We start from the raw sequence: 14444 nt of genomic DNA on the forward strand, positions 1-14444 counted from the left end.
ATGGCAGCTAAACAATCCATTTCTCTACGCGACTCGAACTCTTCGTCTAACGTTACCCCACCCAGGTAAGTTTGGTTTAGAGGCGCAGAGGTTTCTGTATTCTTCGAACGCTGAGGACATCTGCTGGTCAAACACGTACATGAAGAAAGAGTCGAAACAAACCTATATGGGGCGTTTATCTACTGGCTCCAGGTCCAGTGACTATTGTGTTACTTGTTAGCACATTTTTTGTTTGTGGTTATACGCTGAAACTGTGCATAGACATATTTAAAATTATAATAAATTAGGCCTTTTGTATAATTAATTAGGCCTAAAATGAATCATTAGGGTAAAGTATGCTTATAAAAAATCCACTTATTGTTATACGTTTACATCTGTTTTGAAAAGAGAAAACTAAAAGTACAACAGATCTATATTGTGGGACAATCAGTGTTATATGACATGTCTTGCACATGGCACATTTACACAACAATGATGGATGCACTAAGAACAGTTCTGTCATGACAACTCTCAGAGAGATGCATGGTAGTGCATATGGCAATGTTAAGCTGCGCTAGATAGGCCTAATGATGTGATTGCTACCAAATGAGTTAAAGGGTTGGTTGATTATTTCACTTTTCTAACTTTAGTTGGTGTGCAATGTTGCTGTTTGAGCAAAAAAATCACTCTCCAGAACATTCTCATTCACGATTCCATGCTGGTGGAATGATCTTCTCCCTACCCTCATCCGGAATGTAGAATCCCTGACTACATTCAAAAGACAACTGAAAACTCATCTCTTCCGTGAGCACTTGACATAAAAATAAAAACCTTTTCCTTTAATCCTCTCTTGTTTGGCTTATGCTACTCTGAGCAATGCCTGAACTTTGTATTTTGAGCACTTCTTGCGTTATTTTTTGCCTCTTCACAATGACTCGCTTGCTATAGTCCTCAGTTGTAAGTCGCTTTGGATAAAAGTGTCTGCTAAATGTAAATGTAAACAACATCTGCAAAGTTACGAAGTTCAAAGCAAATGAGATATTTTCTTTTAAAGGAATTGTTTTTTAAGGACTTCAACAAGCAACTGATAGGGACTACACGACATTCCTCCCGGGTTGGTGACATCACTAACCCTAAAATGTACATAAACCCCGCCCCTGGGAACTGGATTTATTAGCCCTGTCACACATGGCACACTTCATAGGCACTTTCGGTCTTGTGGACTTACAATGGCTGCCGCGTGCGCGTATCCGTTAAGTCCGTGAGACCGTAGGCGTAGGGTGTCCCATTTGTCATTTTAGCTCTCAGAAGGGTGCTCGCAAACACCCCATCTGCGGTCGATTTGCGCCCTCAATGCGCACTTTTGCCGAGCCCGCACTGATGCAAGCTCCGTAGCAGACTTCTTCCCGACAGTCAAAGCAGCGTTACGTCACGAAAGTGCGGAAAGAGGAAGGCCGCGAGTGCTTAGGGTGCCATGTGGGACAGGGCCAAAGATTATCATGACAGAATATTAGCCTGCATGAGAAAACCCTGACGAACTTCCGGCAAATTTGAGAAACAATTATTGTTGCTATGTTGATCAGTTCCTGAACCTCTGGGTCACTGTATTTGGTGTTCATGCAGTCCAGTATTGAAATTTTAGTTGTCTTGGTATCTGTGTTTTCATCTTTTCCTGCAACAGCTCACTGTTGAATAAGTGAAGAAATGGCTCCAAGCATGACACTGACATAGTTTTAGAAAAGAGGGCATCTGTGAAATCAAGAAGTGGCCCAAGTGCCTTACTGACAGAGTCCAGGATATCGATATCCTGCCATGGAAGTACCAGATGCCTGGTTGAACTATCAGCAGCCAGGACTTGGGTGATAACCTTCTCTTGCTCAAGCAGCCGCTGAATCATCTTCTGCATTGATCCCCATCGTGTTGGTGATTCATCACGAGTTTGTGTGGAGGAAGGCCAAGTTCTACTTCAGCATCTTTGAGTGCTAGATGCTTTTTCCAGCTGTACGAGAACGCACTGGCGACCTTCTAACAAACTCCTCACAGAGGAATACCTCATGCTTCTCTCTGCAAAACAATAATAATAATAAATAAATAAAACAATGAATGAGAGTTCAGTTAAAAATGTATTTTAAATGTACACAATATATCAAGGCTCGAAATTGCGACCATTATGGCTGTAACTGAATTATGGCATGTTACTGAAATTGAATCTGCGACCTCAAAATGTGGGAGCATTTGTGCGAGCGTAAATAATTATTGTGGTGAGACCTTTTTTCTAGAGATGCACTGGTCGACCAGCTATATATCGGAAGAGAAAATACCAGGCACAGCAAGATCACTGTTCGCGATGCTCGAGATATTGGAAGAAAAATATTAAAGTGGGATGGGGGTTTATATGAATGTATTTCTGAACTGACTGTCTTCAGAATAGTCTCGATGGCATTTACTTGTCCTCATTCCTCCTTATAAAGAAGTGTTTATAAGTGCAGCTGCTTTGTTTACAGCGGTACAAAGTCACACCATTCTGTATTTGCTCTAAGTCTTGAAATTATGCAATCTAATTTAAATAAAAAACAACTGATCCATGCTACGTGTGTAGCATCTTTGTTTGGATCATGATTAAAATCCAGTGGCAGCCTCTAATTTCAAATGGCTACAGATGCTTTTTAAGGTCAGTTTGGCCTGTTACTGTTAGCAAGGTTTCAGACAGACAGATGAAGATCAGGGTAAAGTTCAAATGCAAGGTTTAATAATAATACAATAGGCAAAATAACAGAAGGTAATAGCAACACATTCACAAATGCACTTGAGCCCGAGGCTTTCGGCGACCCAGGAAAGCTGAGTCTTCATCCCCGAAGGACTCTAGCTCACCCTCCAATAGCAAACTCTCGAGGCATTTGGGACTGGTATCCAATGTATCCAATGAAGTCGGTCCCTGCGGCTGAGGAAATGTTGCTAGTGGTCTCAGCGCTGTCAAGTCCAGTGGTCTCAAGTCCAGAGTCCAGCGATCCCAGTGCTTCCAAGTCCGGTGGTCTCAGAAGTCCTTTCACCATCGGCTGTGCTTCCCATGATGGCCACTGCCATCTTGTGTGTTTGGGCCACACATTGCTCTACAGCTCCTACCGAGGCTGCAGCGGTATCCTCTACAGCACCTTCTGAGGCGGTGGCGTCCAGCTCCTCCTGAGACTGCGCTGTCTGATTGTGAAACCTCTGCCTGCCCTATTACCACTATAGAGGACGTCTCTGAACTCTTGGTCTGGCCTGTTACGGTCAAGGAGCCCATAATCCAAGGTCTTGCCATGTGGTTCCTATGTCTTATGTGTCAAGTTTTGTTGGTTTCATTGCTTTCAGCCGGGTGTGTCTTATGTCATTAGTCCTTGTGTATTTAGCCCTCATGTTCCCATTGTCTTGGCTCTAGCTTCATTCCATGTAACTAGTTGTTTGGTAAGTTTCTGTATATGGTTCATGTCCAAGTATGTTCTAGTCAAGTCAAGTCACGTTAAGTTAAACTCATGTCATTGTTTGATTCTGTTTACTTTGTCCCCATTGTTAAATAAAACTGCACTTGGGTTAATTTGAACTCTGCTCACCTTCAGGATTATTTGTTACAGGCAGTAGTTTAACTTTTTTAATTTAAATTAAATTAATAATTTGATACAATGCAATTATTACATGTTTTTACATTGTAGTTCTATTTAAAAAATACAGGTGTAATTAATTTATGTAATTAAATCTAATTACACTGTTGACCCTTCCCTTACATCTAAACGAACTTTAAACCTCACCAAACCTGTTCTTAACCTACCCGAATCCTACATCGGTAGCAGCAAAAGTTAAAGTTTTGGACCCCCAGTTAAAGACACCTAATATAAATCGTGACTAATTTGAGTTTAATGATTATTGTTTAAACATTACAAACATCTGAATCATTTATCCTACCTTCTCATCAAAATCTTGACAAGGAAACAAATTGTGAGGTCATAAAACTTGTATTGTGAGTTATTAGTTTCCTGCTAGAATACAAAAGTTGAGACTTCACTTAAAAATGTCGGCAGTCAGACAGTCAGCATGAATATTCTCTCTTAAAAAATTAAATATCGCAAGCTGAAACTGGACACCAAATCAAGGTAAGATTATGGATTAATGGATTATGCTCTTTTTCATCCAGATACAGTAAGTTTAATCAAACAACCTATCAATTCTAATGAATGGTGGATGAATATGGTGACTGTTAAATATGTTGTCTTATAATTGCTTCAACAATCAAAAACATAAGTTCCTTCCCAATCATTTTATAAGGTAATCATATTGTGTACTGCACGTGTGCATGTAGCTATCACTGTCAAGATTGTTTGCTTTAGAATAACATTCCCATTTATCCAGAAGAAATAATCTCATAAATAATGCGTATGGCATTATTTATGAGGCATTTCAGGCATTTCTAACCTGCCATGGGACTGGCAGGTTAGAAATGTGTTAGAACAAGTTTTAAGTCATTTTAGAAGTCAGAAAGAAAAGAAAGAACTTTTCACACAAGTTCTTTCTTTTGGCAAACTTGTAATCAAATTGAAATGATTAATTCACCACCCAAATTATTATGATCTATAAAGTTATTAGGCTTAAAAAGAAAGATATAAACATAACCCACCCAATTTTTTTTTTCCTCAACACAGGCATGGAACCTGTTATGATGAAACTGAGAATCATAATCATGTTGTATGTGACTTCCTCATTGGACATACAAAGCCTGAGTCATGCACAGACAGTGAGTGAGGAAGTGCTTGGAGTAAATAAGTGGGATATGATGCTGGTAAGTATGTTTAATGGAATGCAACACAGAACTGCTTTGTTTTCTGATAAACCACATTTTTAATCAGGGTGAAGTCAAAACCATCTTTGCAGTTATTTGACATATGCACTCTTTTCCTTATCTGAATAAGAATGTGTTGATTGCACTGATAGAGATGTGGACACATTTTGCTACTGATAAACTTCTAAAAAACATTCTGTGTCTTTCCTCTAAATTCCAGCCTCCTTACATGGATGAAAGTGGAAATAACTTAAAACAAGAACGACAGGGTGAGTGTTAATGAAAGATATGGGTGGGTTGCCCAACTAAGTTAAGCTTGTGATTTAGTGTAATTTTTATTATTAAACAATTTTGAAAGAACAATATATTTAATAAATCACTGTAAAAAAAATACTCGGTTAAAAAGCAAAGAAACATAAGGCATTGATATTTTTGTATAATCTCAGAAATTGTGGAAGAAAACATTTTCAACTAGATTTGTATTTCATTTTGACGGGTGCCTTGAATAAAATAAAATGAGATTTAGACATATTGTAAACCTAAATATAAACATAGGGACAAAGGGGGAGAGACATAATTTAGTATCCAATATACAGATACTGTAAATAGGTTTTTACTATGATATTAGTAAATTGACTATAGTAACTCCGTTTTTAAAAGAAATATGAACATTTTAACTTTTATTTTAGCTTTAATATTAATATTATAATATATTAACAGCATCTTTGGCATGTTAATTACCACAAAAAAGTATTTCAATTTGAGGCCGGTTCTGAGTACAGAAAATGTATGAATGCCTCTTTTTATTAGGATTTCTTCTTCCTTTTTGGCAGTGAATTGGAAATCATTCAAATACATGATCAGCATCAAAATAAATTCTTCAAGGGTAATGGTACAGGATCGCTTGAGGACACTTCTTCAAGGAAACTTATTTCCATTTAGCGTCAGCCAAAATGTCATCGTAACCAAAATGAATCTCAGTACAAGTAAGACTCTTCAGTAATATTTTTCTTTATAAATTATAATGCTAAAATAGTAGAATACTAATACGAACTACAGTTACTCTAAAAATGACATACAGTATACCAATATACCATATACTGTACAGTATACGGAAGAAACAGATGTGTGCAATCATATTCCATAATACTGGATATTAAATGCTGATCTATATTTCACAGCTCCTCCTCTAAAACTGTTTAAATACACAACTGACATAAAAATCAATGCTTCAAGGGAAGGAGTGATAGAACAATTTAGGGACCTGATGCGTAAACAGAAATTCCCCATGTGTGTCAAGAAAGGCATGAACATCTCCAGTGCAAACATCACTACAGGTAAGAGAAGTATAAGTGGAGTAATACCTTTGTGTTCACATTCACCAGAAATGTTTTTTCGTATTTCCTCTAAAATCTTAATTATTTGTTTCATTTTCAGTGTGTCAGAGTAATACCTTTGTGTTCATATTAATCCTATAATTAATCCTCTGTGTTTCCTCCAAAATTTTAATAATTTGTTCCATTTTCAGTGTGTCTCTCAAATTCGAGCAAAACTGAATGCAAGTGTGAGAATCGATACACTTGGCCCTCTGAACAATGCTCTAAACATGGCGTTTGTGGCCACAGTCAAAATGGTACGTGTGGATGCATCTCTTCTCTTCCAACTGAAGGAGTGTTCTGCCGACCACCACCTGGTAAAGAGTCTCTCTTTATTTCAAATCCAACTTGACAACTTGTGTGATCATAAAGTCTGATGCAGTTTATGACTGGTATATATATTTTTTGTCTTTTCTTAATGTTTGCAGCTCCACTAAAGTCGTTCAAATACACCATTGACATTAAAATCAATGCTTCAAATGAAGCCGTGATAGAGCATTTGAGGGCGTTGATTCGTGGACAGAAATTCCCCATTTGTGTCAAGAAAGGCATGAAAATCTCCAGTGCAAACATCACTACAGGTAAGAGAAGTATAAGTGGAATAATGCTGTTCTGTCCACATTCACCAGATATTTTTTTCGTATTTCCTCTAAAATCTTAATTATTTGTTTAATTTTCAGTGTTGTTGCTCAAAGTCTGATGCAGTTTATGACTGGTATATTATTTTCATCTCTTCTTAATGTTTGCAGCTCCACTAAAGTCGTTCAAATACACCATTGACATAAAAATCAATGCTTCAAAAGAAGCCGTGATAGAGCATTTGAGGGCGTTTATTCGTGGACAGAAATTCCCCATGTGTGTCAAGAAAGGCATTAAAATCTCCAGTGCAAACATCACTACAGGTAAGAGAAGTATAAGTGGAGTAATACCTTTGTGTTCACATTCACCAGAATTTTTTTTTCTTCGTATTTCCTCTAAAATCTGAATTATTTTTTCATTTTCAGTGTGTCTCTCAAATTCGAGCAAAACTGAATGCAAGTGTGAGAATCGATACTCTTGGCCCTCTGAACAATGCTCTAAACATGGCGTTTGTGGCCACAGTCAAAATGGTACGTGTGGATGCATCGCTTCTCTTCCAACTGAAGGAGCGTTCTGCCGGCCACCACCTGGTAAAGAGTCTCTCTTTATTTTAAACCTAAGTTGGAGATTGGTGTGATTGTAAAGTCTGATGCAGTTTATGACCGGTGAATTATTTTAATCTTTTATTATTGTTTGCAGCTCCACAAAAGTTGTTCAAATACACCATTGACATTAAAATCAATGCTTCAAAAGAAGCCGTGATAGAGCATTTGAGGGCGTTGATTCATGGACAGAAATTCCCCATGTGTGTCAAGAAAGGCATTAAAATCTCCAGTGCAAACATCACTACAGGTAAGAGAAGTATAAGTGGAGTAATACCTTTGTGTTCATATTCACCAGAATTTTTTTTTCTTCGTATTTCCTCTAAAATCTGAATTATTTGTTTCATTTTCAGTGTGTCTCTCAAATTCGAGCAAAACTGAATGCAAGTGTGAGAATCGATACACTTGGCCCTCTGAACAATGCTCTAAACATGGCGTTTGTGGCCACAGTCAAAATTGTACGTGTGAATGCATCTCTTCTCTTCCAACTGAAGGAGCGTTCTGCCGACCACCACCTGGTAAAGAGTCTCTCTTTATTTTAAATCTAAAATGGAGATTGGTGTGATTGTAAAGTCTGATGCAGTTTATGACCGGTGTATTATTTCCATATCTTCTTAATGTTTGCAGCTCCACTAAAGTCATTCAAATACTCCATTGACATTAAAATCAATGCTTCAAATGAAGCCGTGATAGAGCATTTGAGGGCGTTGATTCGTGGACAGAAATTCCCCATTTGTGTCAAGAAAGGCATGAAAATCTCCAGTGCAAACATCACTACAGGTAAGAGAAGTATAAGTGGAATAATGCTGTTCTGTCCACATTCATCAGAATTTTTTTTCTGTATTTCCTCTAAAATCTTAATTATTTGTTTAATTTTCAGTGTTGTCACTCAAAGTCTGATGCAGTTTATGATCAGTATATTATTTTCATCTCTTCTTAATGTTTGCAGCTCCACTAAAGTCGTTCAAATACTCCATTGACATAAAAATCAATGCTTCAAATGAAGCCGTGATAGAGCATTTGAGGGCGTTGATTCGTGGACAGACGAAATAATATAAAATTCTCTTGATATTTGAGTAACAATTACAGAAGAGTCAAATAAAGCTTTGTTACCTTTTGGAGCTTGGAAGGGTTCAGTTTGAGCAGATATTTTATACCATCATCATTGTCCTTGTCATTGCTCATTTCACAGTACATTCATCTCAAGCATATTCTCAAAACTATCATTTTCAACATCTTCAAAATCAATATTTTGATCGCTGACAGGTTCTCCACCAGATTCACTATATAGTGACAGTGACTCTAATATTTGATTGTGTTCAGTACTTGCTCTGCAGTAAATCACTGATGTTACTTCCTATTCTTTTGTTTTCTGCCTGCTGTAAATATGAGTGAAACGTCACTTCATCATTGTGCATCAGACAATTTAATTTAATTGCAATTCTTCAGTTATCAAAGATTCAATTATAGTTGTGCAGAAAAAGATTGTTTATAATGAATTGATTGAGTAATACTAAGAAAGTTGATGTCTAACTTTAAAAAATGAATGAGGAGGAGAGTAGTGAATGACGTCCAGGGTCACTAGACCCAAGGTATGTGTTTAAGGGTTAATGTCATAAATATGACAACTTAGTATCTCATAATTATGATATTAGACTTTATGCCATAAATATCCCTTTTATTTAAGTATTTAGAATTTAATGTAAACAAAAATGCCTTTTAATTCATTATTTAGACTTATTATGTCATAAATATTATTTTCCAAACATGACTTCCATAGAAACATGCACTGTACAGTTTCATGTATTTCAAATCAAAACAGTGGGAGAACTCAGAACAGTCTGGCACACTTTGTTTCTTATATTGGCCCTGGAATATTTTGTTCTGCTACCACAGGGGGCGTTTGGAGCACATGGAGCACTGTGTATGTAGAGCGCATCAATATTAAACCTTACTCAATATTTCAACAACATGGCATATGTTGTACTCGCATGTTACACTTTTCTCTGCAATAAACATGCATAATTAACATTTAGGATTGCAAGTTATCCCCGTTTCTCACCATAGTGTCACTTTGTCTAAAACAAATTTTTGGTTAGAGAGTCTTGTTGGCGTGGTGGAACATCATTATTAAGTATTATAATATAGTTTAAGATACTTTATTGCAGAAAATTGTAACACAATTAATCTTTTGTGTGATGTGGAGCTTTACATTTTGTGATTACTGTCTTTTTCAGGCCATATCATCTATAGATGAGCCAGTTTCCATCCCTGCAGAAACTGAGGTATGATAATATGCTATATCCCATCAGTCCTCAGCAATTCAACCACTGTATATCTGTCAACACCTTTGCCTTTGGCCATTCACACTAATGGGCTGGTAAAGGTGTTTTTCCTCATTAGGCCTCCAGCGCCACACCTTACCTTTCAGGGTGCATTTATGGGCCTTTTCTCATAACTTTGCTTTATGAGGTGTAAAGAAAACTTATTAACCGCATATTTTTTTCTTTTTTTTTACTAATAAAGACACTAGCTTTACTCAAATATCCATGCATATAGAATGCAGATATAAATGAGGCTTTGTATTGGGTTAGAAGTTTAAATGAAGTTTTTGAATGAAGTTTTAAAGGAATTTACCAAACAAATGTTCTTCTTTTTTTTTTTTTACTATGACCTTTTCAAAACTTCACAGATCCAGTTTGAGGACACTACACCTGTAGCCACAGAGGTATGTGATTATAATCATTCTTTGTTGGTTTCATACTATATTTTTTAAATAAAAATAAAAAAATTACTTTTATTAACTAAACATTATTAAATCAATTGAAATGCTTCAAAGATTGTAAGTGCTATGCAAAATACATTTCTGTTGTGTTCAATAAATTATCTTACACTACCGTTCAAAAGTTTGGGTTGATTTTTCAAATAAATGCGGCCTTATTGAACATGAGACTTCTTTTAAAAACGAATTTTTAATGGTAGTGTAAAACCTTGATGTATTGTTATATTTAAAGTACAGGAGTTGTAAACATGTGACCATTGTGCTTGTTTGTACATTATGTATTGCATGTTTTCTTGTCTTTATATGATGTTCTGGTACAGACGCAAGTTTTAGCTCAACTTGTCGAGACGGTTGACACCGAGCGTGAAGTTGAAGCTGAGCTTCCTGCTAAGGATCCTGTGGTAGAGGAGCCAGTGCCAATACCAGCTAAGGATCCTGTGGTAGAGGAGCCAGTGCCAGTACCAGTTAAGGATCCTGTGCTAGAGGAGCCAGTGCCAGCTAAGGATCCTGTGGTAGAGGAGCCAGTGCCAGTACCAGTTAAGGATCCTGTGGTAGAGGTGCCAGTACCAGTGCTAGCTAAGGATCCTGTGGTAGAGGTGCCAGTACCAGTTAAGGATCCTGTGGTAGAGGTGCCAGCGCCAGAGGAGACGGTGACTACAGCTGAAACTGTCGCTGCAGTTGAAACTGTGACAGAAACAGCAGTAACCGAAGTTGAGCCTGTTGCCGACGTCGCAGTGGAAGTCGACGGGCATGTTGTCGGGGTCGTGGGAGAGCCTGCCATCGAAGCCGAAGCCATAACTGTTGAAACTGAGCCTGTTGAAGTCCACAGACTCGCAGAAGTCACGGAGGTGCCTGACACAATACATCTTCATGGCACATTGCAATGGACTCTTTGCATGAGTTAATTTGCATGCACAACAGGTGACTTTGTCTTGTCAGTTCTGTGCACTTGTTTGGATAATTGGGCATGACATGAGCCTCACTCTTCCCATTCTTTTAAAATTCCCTTGGAAAGTTCGGTCCATGTTTTTCAGGCACACTAAACTAACTAGTGCTAGCAAATAGCATTTTTTTAAATATGATTTCTCCTCCTTTCCTACAGGATGTACATGTAGAGCCTGAACCAGAAGAGTTTCCAGTGGTAAGTTCAATTGATTTGATAAAATAAAATAAAAAGAATCTGCCGTTATGGGAATAATTCAGCCAAAAATATTGAAAATTCTGTCATTGTTTACCGTGAGGAACCAGAAGTGGATGCGGTTTCAGAATCTATGCCACAAAGCGGCATAGTCGATGAGGCAGGCATTCTGAATAAGCTGGTGTGTTACAAAACAATTACAAAATTTGGAGATATAAGCGTTAAAAATGTAGTTTTTTGGCGGGGTTTTTGGCAGTGTTGGGCTTTCTTTCTTATATGGAACATAAACACCGATGTATCTCAGTGTTTTATCTGCATAATAAAAGTCAGAGGGGCTCAATGTTGTTTTGGCCCCAACCGACTTTCACTATAGGGACAAAAGAACAGCTAAAACATTCTTCAAAATATCTTACTTTGAAACAAAAAAGTCATACCTGTATAACTTTCTTTCTTCTGTGGAACATATAAGCAGATGTGTCTCCCTTTTTTTGTCTATACAGTGAAAGTCAAATGGGGCCCATGTTGTTTTGGACCACATTGACTTTTACTGTATGGACAAAAAGCATTCCACAGAACATTCTTCTGAAACATTTTTAAAAATATCTTATTTTCTGTTCTGCAGAAGAAAGTCAGTCATACAGCTTTGGAACAAGTAACATGATGATTATTAAAAATGACAGATTTTTTTTTGTGTGTGTGTGTGTGTGTGTGTGTGTGTGTGTGAACTATCCATAAAGTAAAACGATCCTTTGTAGTGGTGAAGAATTCACTTCAAGAACATTGGACTTCAATAACATTTGCAATGCATGCCAAGGGGCATAAAAAATAACTTGCATTCATTTCATTAGGATGCATCAGTACCTACAGAAGCTTTAGTGGAACCAGATCCTGAGCAGCAGCAGCACACAGTCCCATTGGAGGAACCTACGGTATAAAACTGCTTTTTATTAACTCCTTTTGTGGGATCATCTCAAGCATTTCTGCTCAGAATCCTTTTAGATTGAAGTTTAATTTTAAACATGGTCTTTTGCCCTCGGGTTTTCACATGCTGAAGCCTTCGGTCGAGTCCACCAGTGACCCCATCGCTGAAGAATTTGTTGTGAACGAGACAGTCGTAGCTGCTGCCACAACAATTGCAGAGGAACAGGTGAGCAGTTGGACACACCTACAATGTGCACATCAGGCGTTAAATTCTATTACCTACTTGGATGGATCTAAATAGAAAATATGGCCTTTTCCCATAGATTCGTGAAACAACAACAGATGCCCCCGAGGTTCCATCAGAGACACCGGCAGAAACGATTCCTGCTCCTGAGCCTCTGCCTGTGCCTGTAGCAAAGGAGATTATACAAGTGAGCTTTTAACTTTTAAAATAGTTAACATGACTGAACACACACACAAATAAACATATATATAAAAAGTTTGGGATCTGTAAGATTTTTAAGATCTGTAAGAAGAAGTAAAAACAGAAATATTGTGAAATATTATAAATAAATAAAAAATTAATATATTTTAAAATGTAATTTATTCAGCATCATTACTCCAGTCTTCAGTGTCACATGATCCTTCAGAAATCATTCTAATATGCTGATTTGGTGATCATGAAACATTTCTTGTTATTAGCTAATAGCAATGTTGAAAGTAAAAATAGATAATGAATAATTTTGGGGAACCCCTATAGTTTTAGTTTCAGGATTCTTTAGTTAATAGAAAGTTCAAAAGAACAGCATTTATATGAAATAGAAATCCTCTGTAACATTATAATCTTCTTTACTGTCATTGTCAATTTAACGTATCTTTGCTGAATAAAACTATTTTTTTTTTACTGGCCCCAAACATTTGAATGGTAGTGTGCATAATTTGAGGATGGAAATTTTAAAAACAAGTTGAATAAAAAGACCTGAATGTTAGGGGGATAGAATATTTCTAATGAGCTCAAATGACATTCTTGAATGCAGTCACTCTAAATTGCTGATAAACATAATTTGAAGCTTTTTGTATTTTAGTGTTCTCTGACTATATATATATTTCAGGCTCAAGATGAATTTATGGCACAAGTAGAAACTGAAACCATAAAGGTATTATAATTATTATTATTTTTTTAATATTTTTGTTGTTTAAAATACGATGTTACCACCACTACACCAGTAAATAGTATTTGTTTTAGTTTATGTTGTTTCTTATTTACATAGGACTTGGCAGTGACTGGTAGCCTAACTGTGGATGCCATCAATGGATGTCTGGGAGCTACTGAAGTTGCAATTGAAGGTTAAATTGGCTATGGTGAGGATGAGAAGCTCTTAAATATTTTGAATCAATTTAAACATAAACAAATGAAATAAGGTTCATGAGCCAAGGGAACAATAAAACATCTGTTGTCTTTGTTTTACAGTTGGCTGAAACATCATGAAACATTGCAAAGTGCCTTAATGTGCTGATTGTCATCTAAAATATGACAAGGTTGTGTGGCTGTTCTTCGCTGGTGGAGTTTTTCCGAGCTTCTAATATTCTTCAGTTTCCATATGCATGTACAGTAGATTTGCAGGTGTTATACATTGCAGACTTAGTAAAGTAAAATGAAGGGGTGTTGCAAATTTCTATGTTTTTACTTGGATAATTTTGTAATAGGGAATGAATACTGTTGTATTTGTTTCATTTGATAAAGCAATTTGGTGCTTCCTCAATAGAGCACAATTCCATACTATACCATCAACACATCTTCTGTGCCCCCTCAACCATTCACATGTGCCTTTCTCCAAATGACAAATAAAGGGAGTTTGAAAAACTTTTTGTCTCCCCCAAAAATTGTTGTATGCATTTAATATGAAAATACAGATTAAATATGTCATGCACCTAGTGAAATTATATAAGTGCAAAATATTGACTTATAAAGTGGAGCAAAATAGCCCTTGATCTATTGATCTAGTTTATCTATCAGGGCAATACATTTTAAATACACATTATCCTATTATTATATCCAGTTTATATTATAAACTGTCCATGAGTAATGACAATGACATGCAAGGGGGCCCATGGTAAACTTTTCCCAAATCCCAACTGTCATTTGAAGTGAAATCCACTCAATCGCCTTTATTTCATGATAAATAATGTTTGAAATGTAAATATAATTCATGGAATTATTAAAGAAAAACTCCATGAATTATAATAAGTAGCCTAT

General features: G+C 36.7%; 2 protein-coding genes across 5 annotated transcripts; both read left to right on the forward strand.

The window, feature by feature from the left end:
• Positions 1-4016: 4016 nt before the first annotated feature.
• On the forward strand, positions 4017-8686 carry LOC307012239 (uncharacterized protein; the record flags this gene model as incomplete). The annotated part of the gene is made up of 13 exons (XM_079638660.1): positions 4017-4106; positions 4653-4789; positions 5010-5058; positions 5623-5775; positions 5971-6126; positions 6318-6482; positions 6594-6746; positions 6915-7067; positions 7170-7334; positions 7444-7596; positions 7700-7864; positions 7974-8126; positions 8670-8686. The coding sequence occupies exons 2-13, from the start codon at positions 4655-4657 to the stop codon at positions 8684-8686; spliced, it is 1617 nt and encodes a 538-aa protein (XP_079494786.1). The 5' UTR covers positions 4017-4106; positions 4653-4654.
• Positions 8687-9529: 843 nt separating this feature from the next.
• On the forward strand, positions 9530-14052 carry LOC307011230 (uncharacterized protein). 4 transcript variants are annotated; one of them, XM_079636665.1, is made up of 12 exons: positions 9530-9631; positions 10039-10074; positions 10449-10550; positions 10623-10724; positions 10758-10976; positions 11231-11269; positions 12115-12195; positions 12321-12413; positions 12511-12618; positions 13300-13344; positions 13459-13549; positions 13659-14052. In XM_079636665.1, exons 1-11 carry the CDS (start codon positions 9545-9547, stop codon positions 13537-13539), a joined length of 993 nt encoding a protein of 330 aa, XP_079492791.1. In that variant the 5' UTR covers positions 9530-9544; the 3' UTR covers positions 13540-13549; positions 13659-14052. The 4 variants fall into 4 exon arrangements, with proteins under 4 accessions (XP_079492791.1, XP_079492789.1, XP_079492790.1 ...); XM_079636663.1 differs by having other exon boundaries at positions 10449-10724; XM_079636664.1 differs by having other exon boundaries at positions 10623-10976.
• Positions 14053-14444: the final 392 nt, after the last annotated feature.

This window comes from Phoxinus phoxinus (genome assembly GCF_949152265.1).
Source record: "Phoxinus phoxinus genome assembly, chromosome: 15".
NCBI lineage: Eukaryota > Metazoa > Chordata > Actinopteri > Cypriniformes > Leuciscidae > Phoxinus > Phoxinus phoxinus.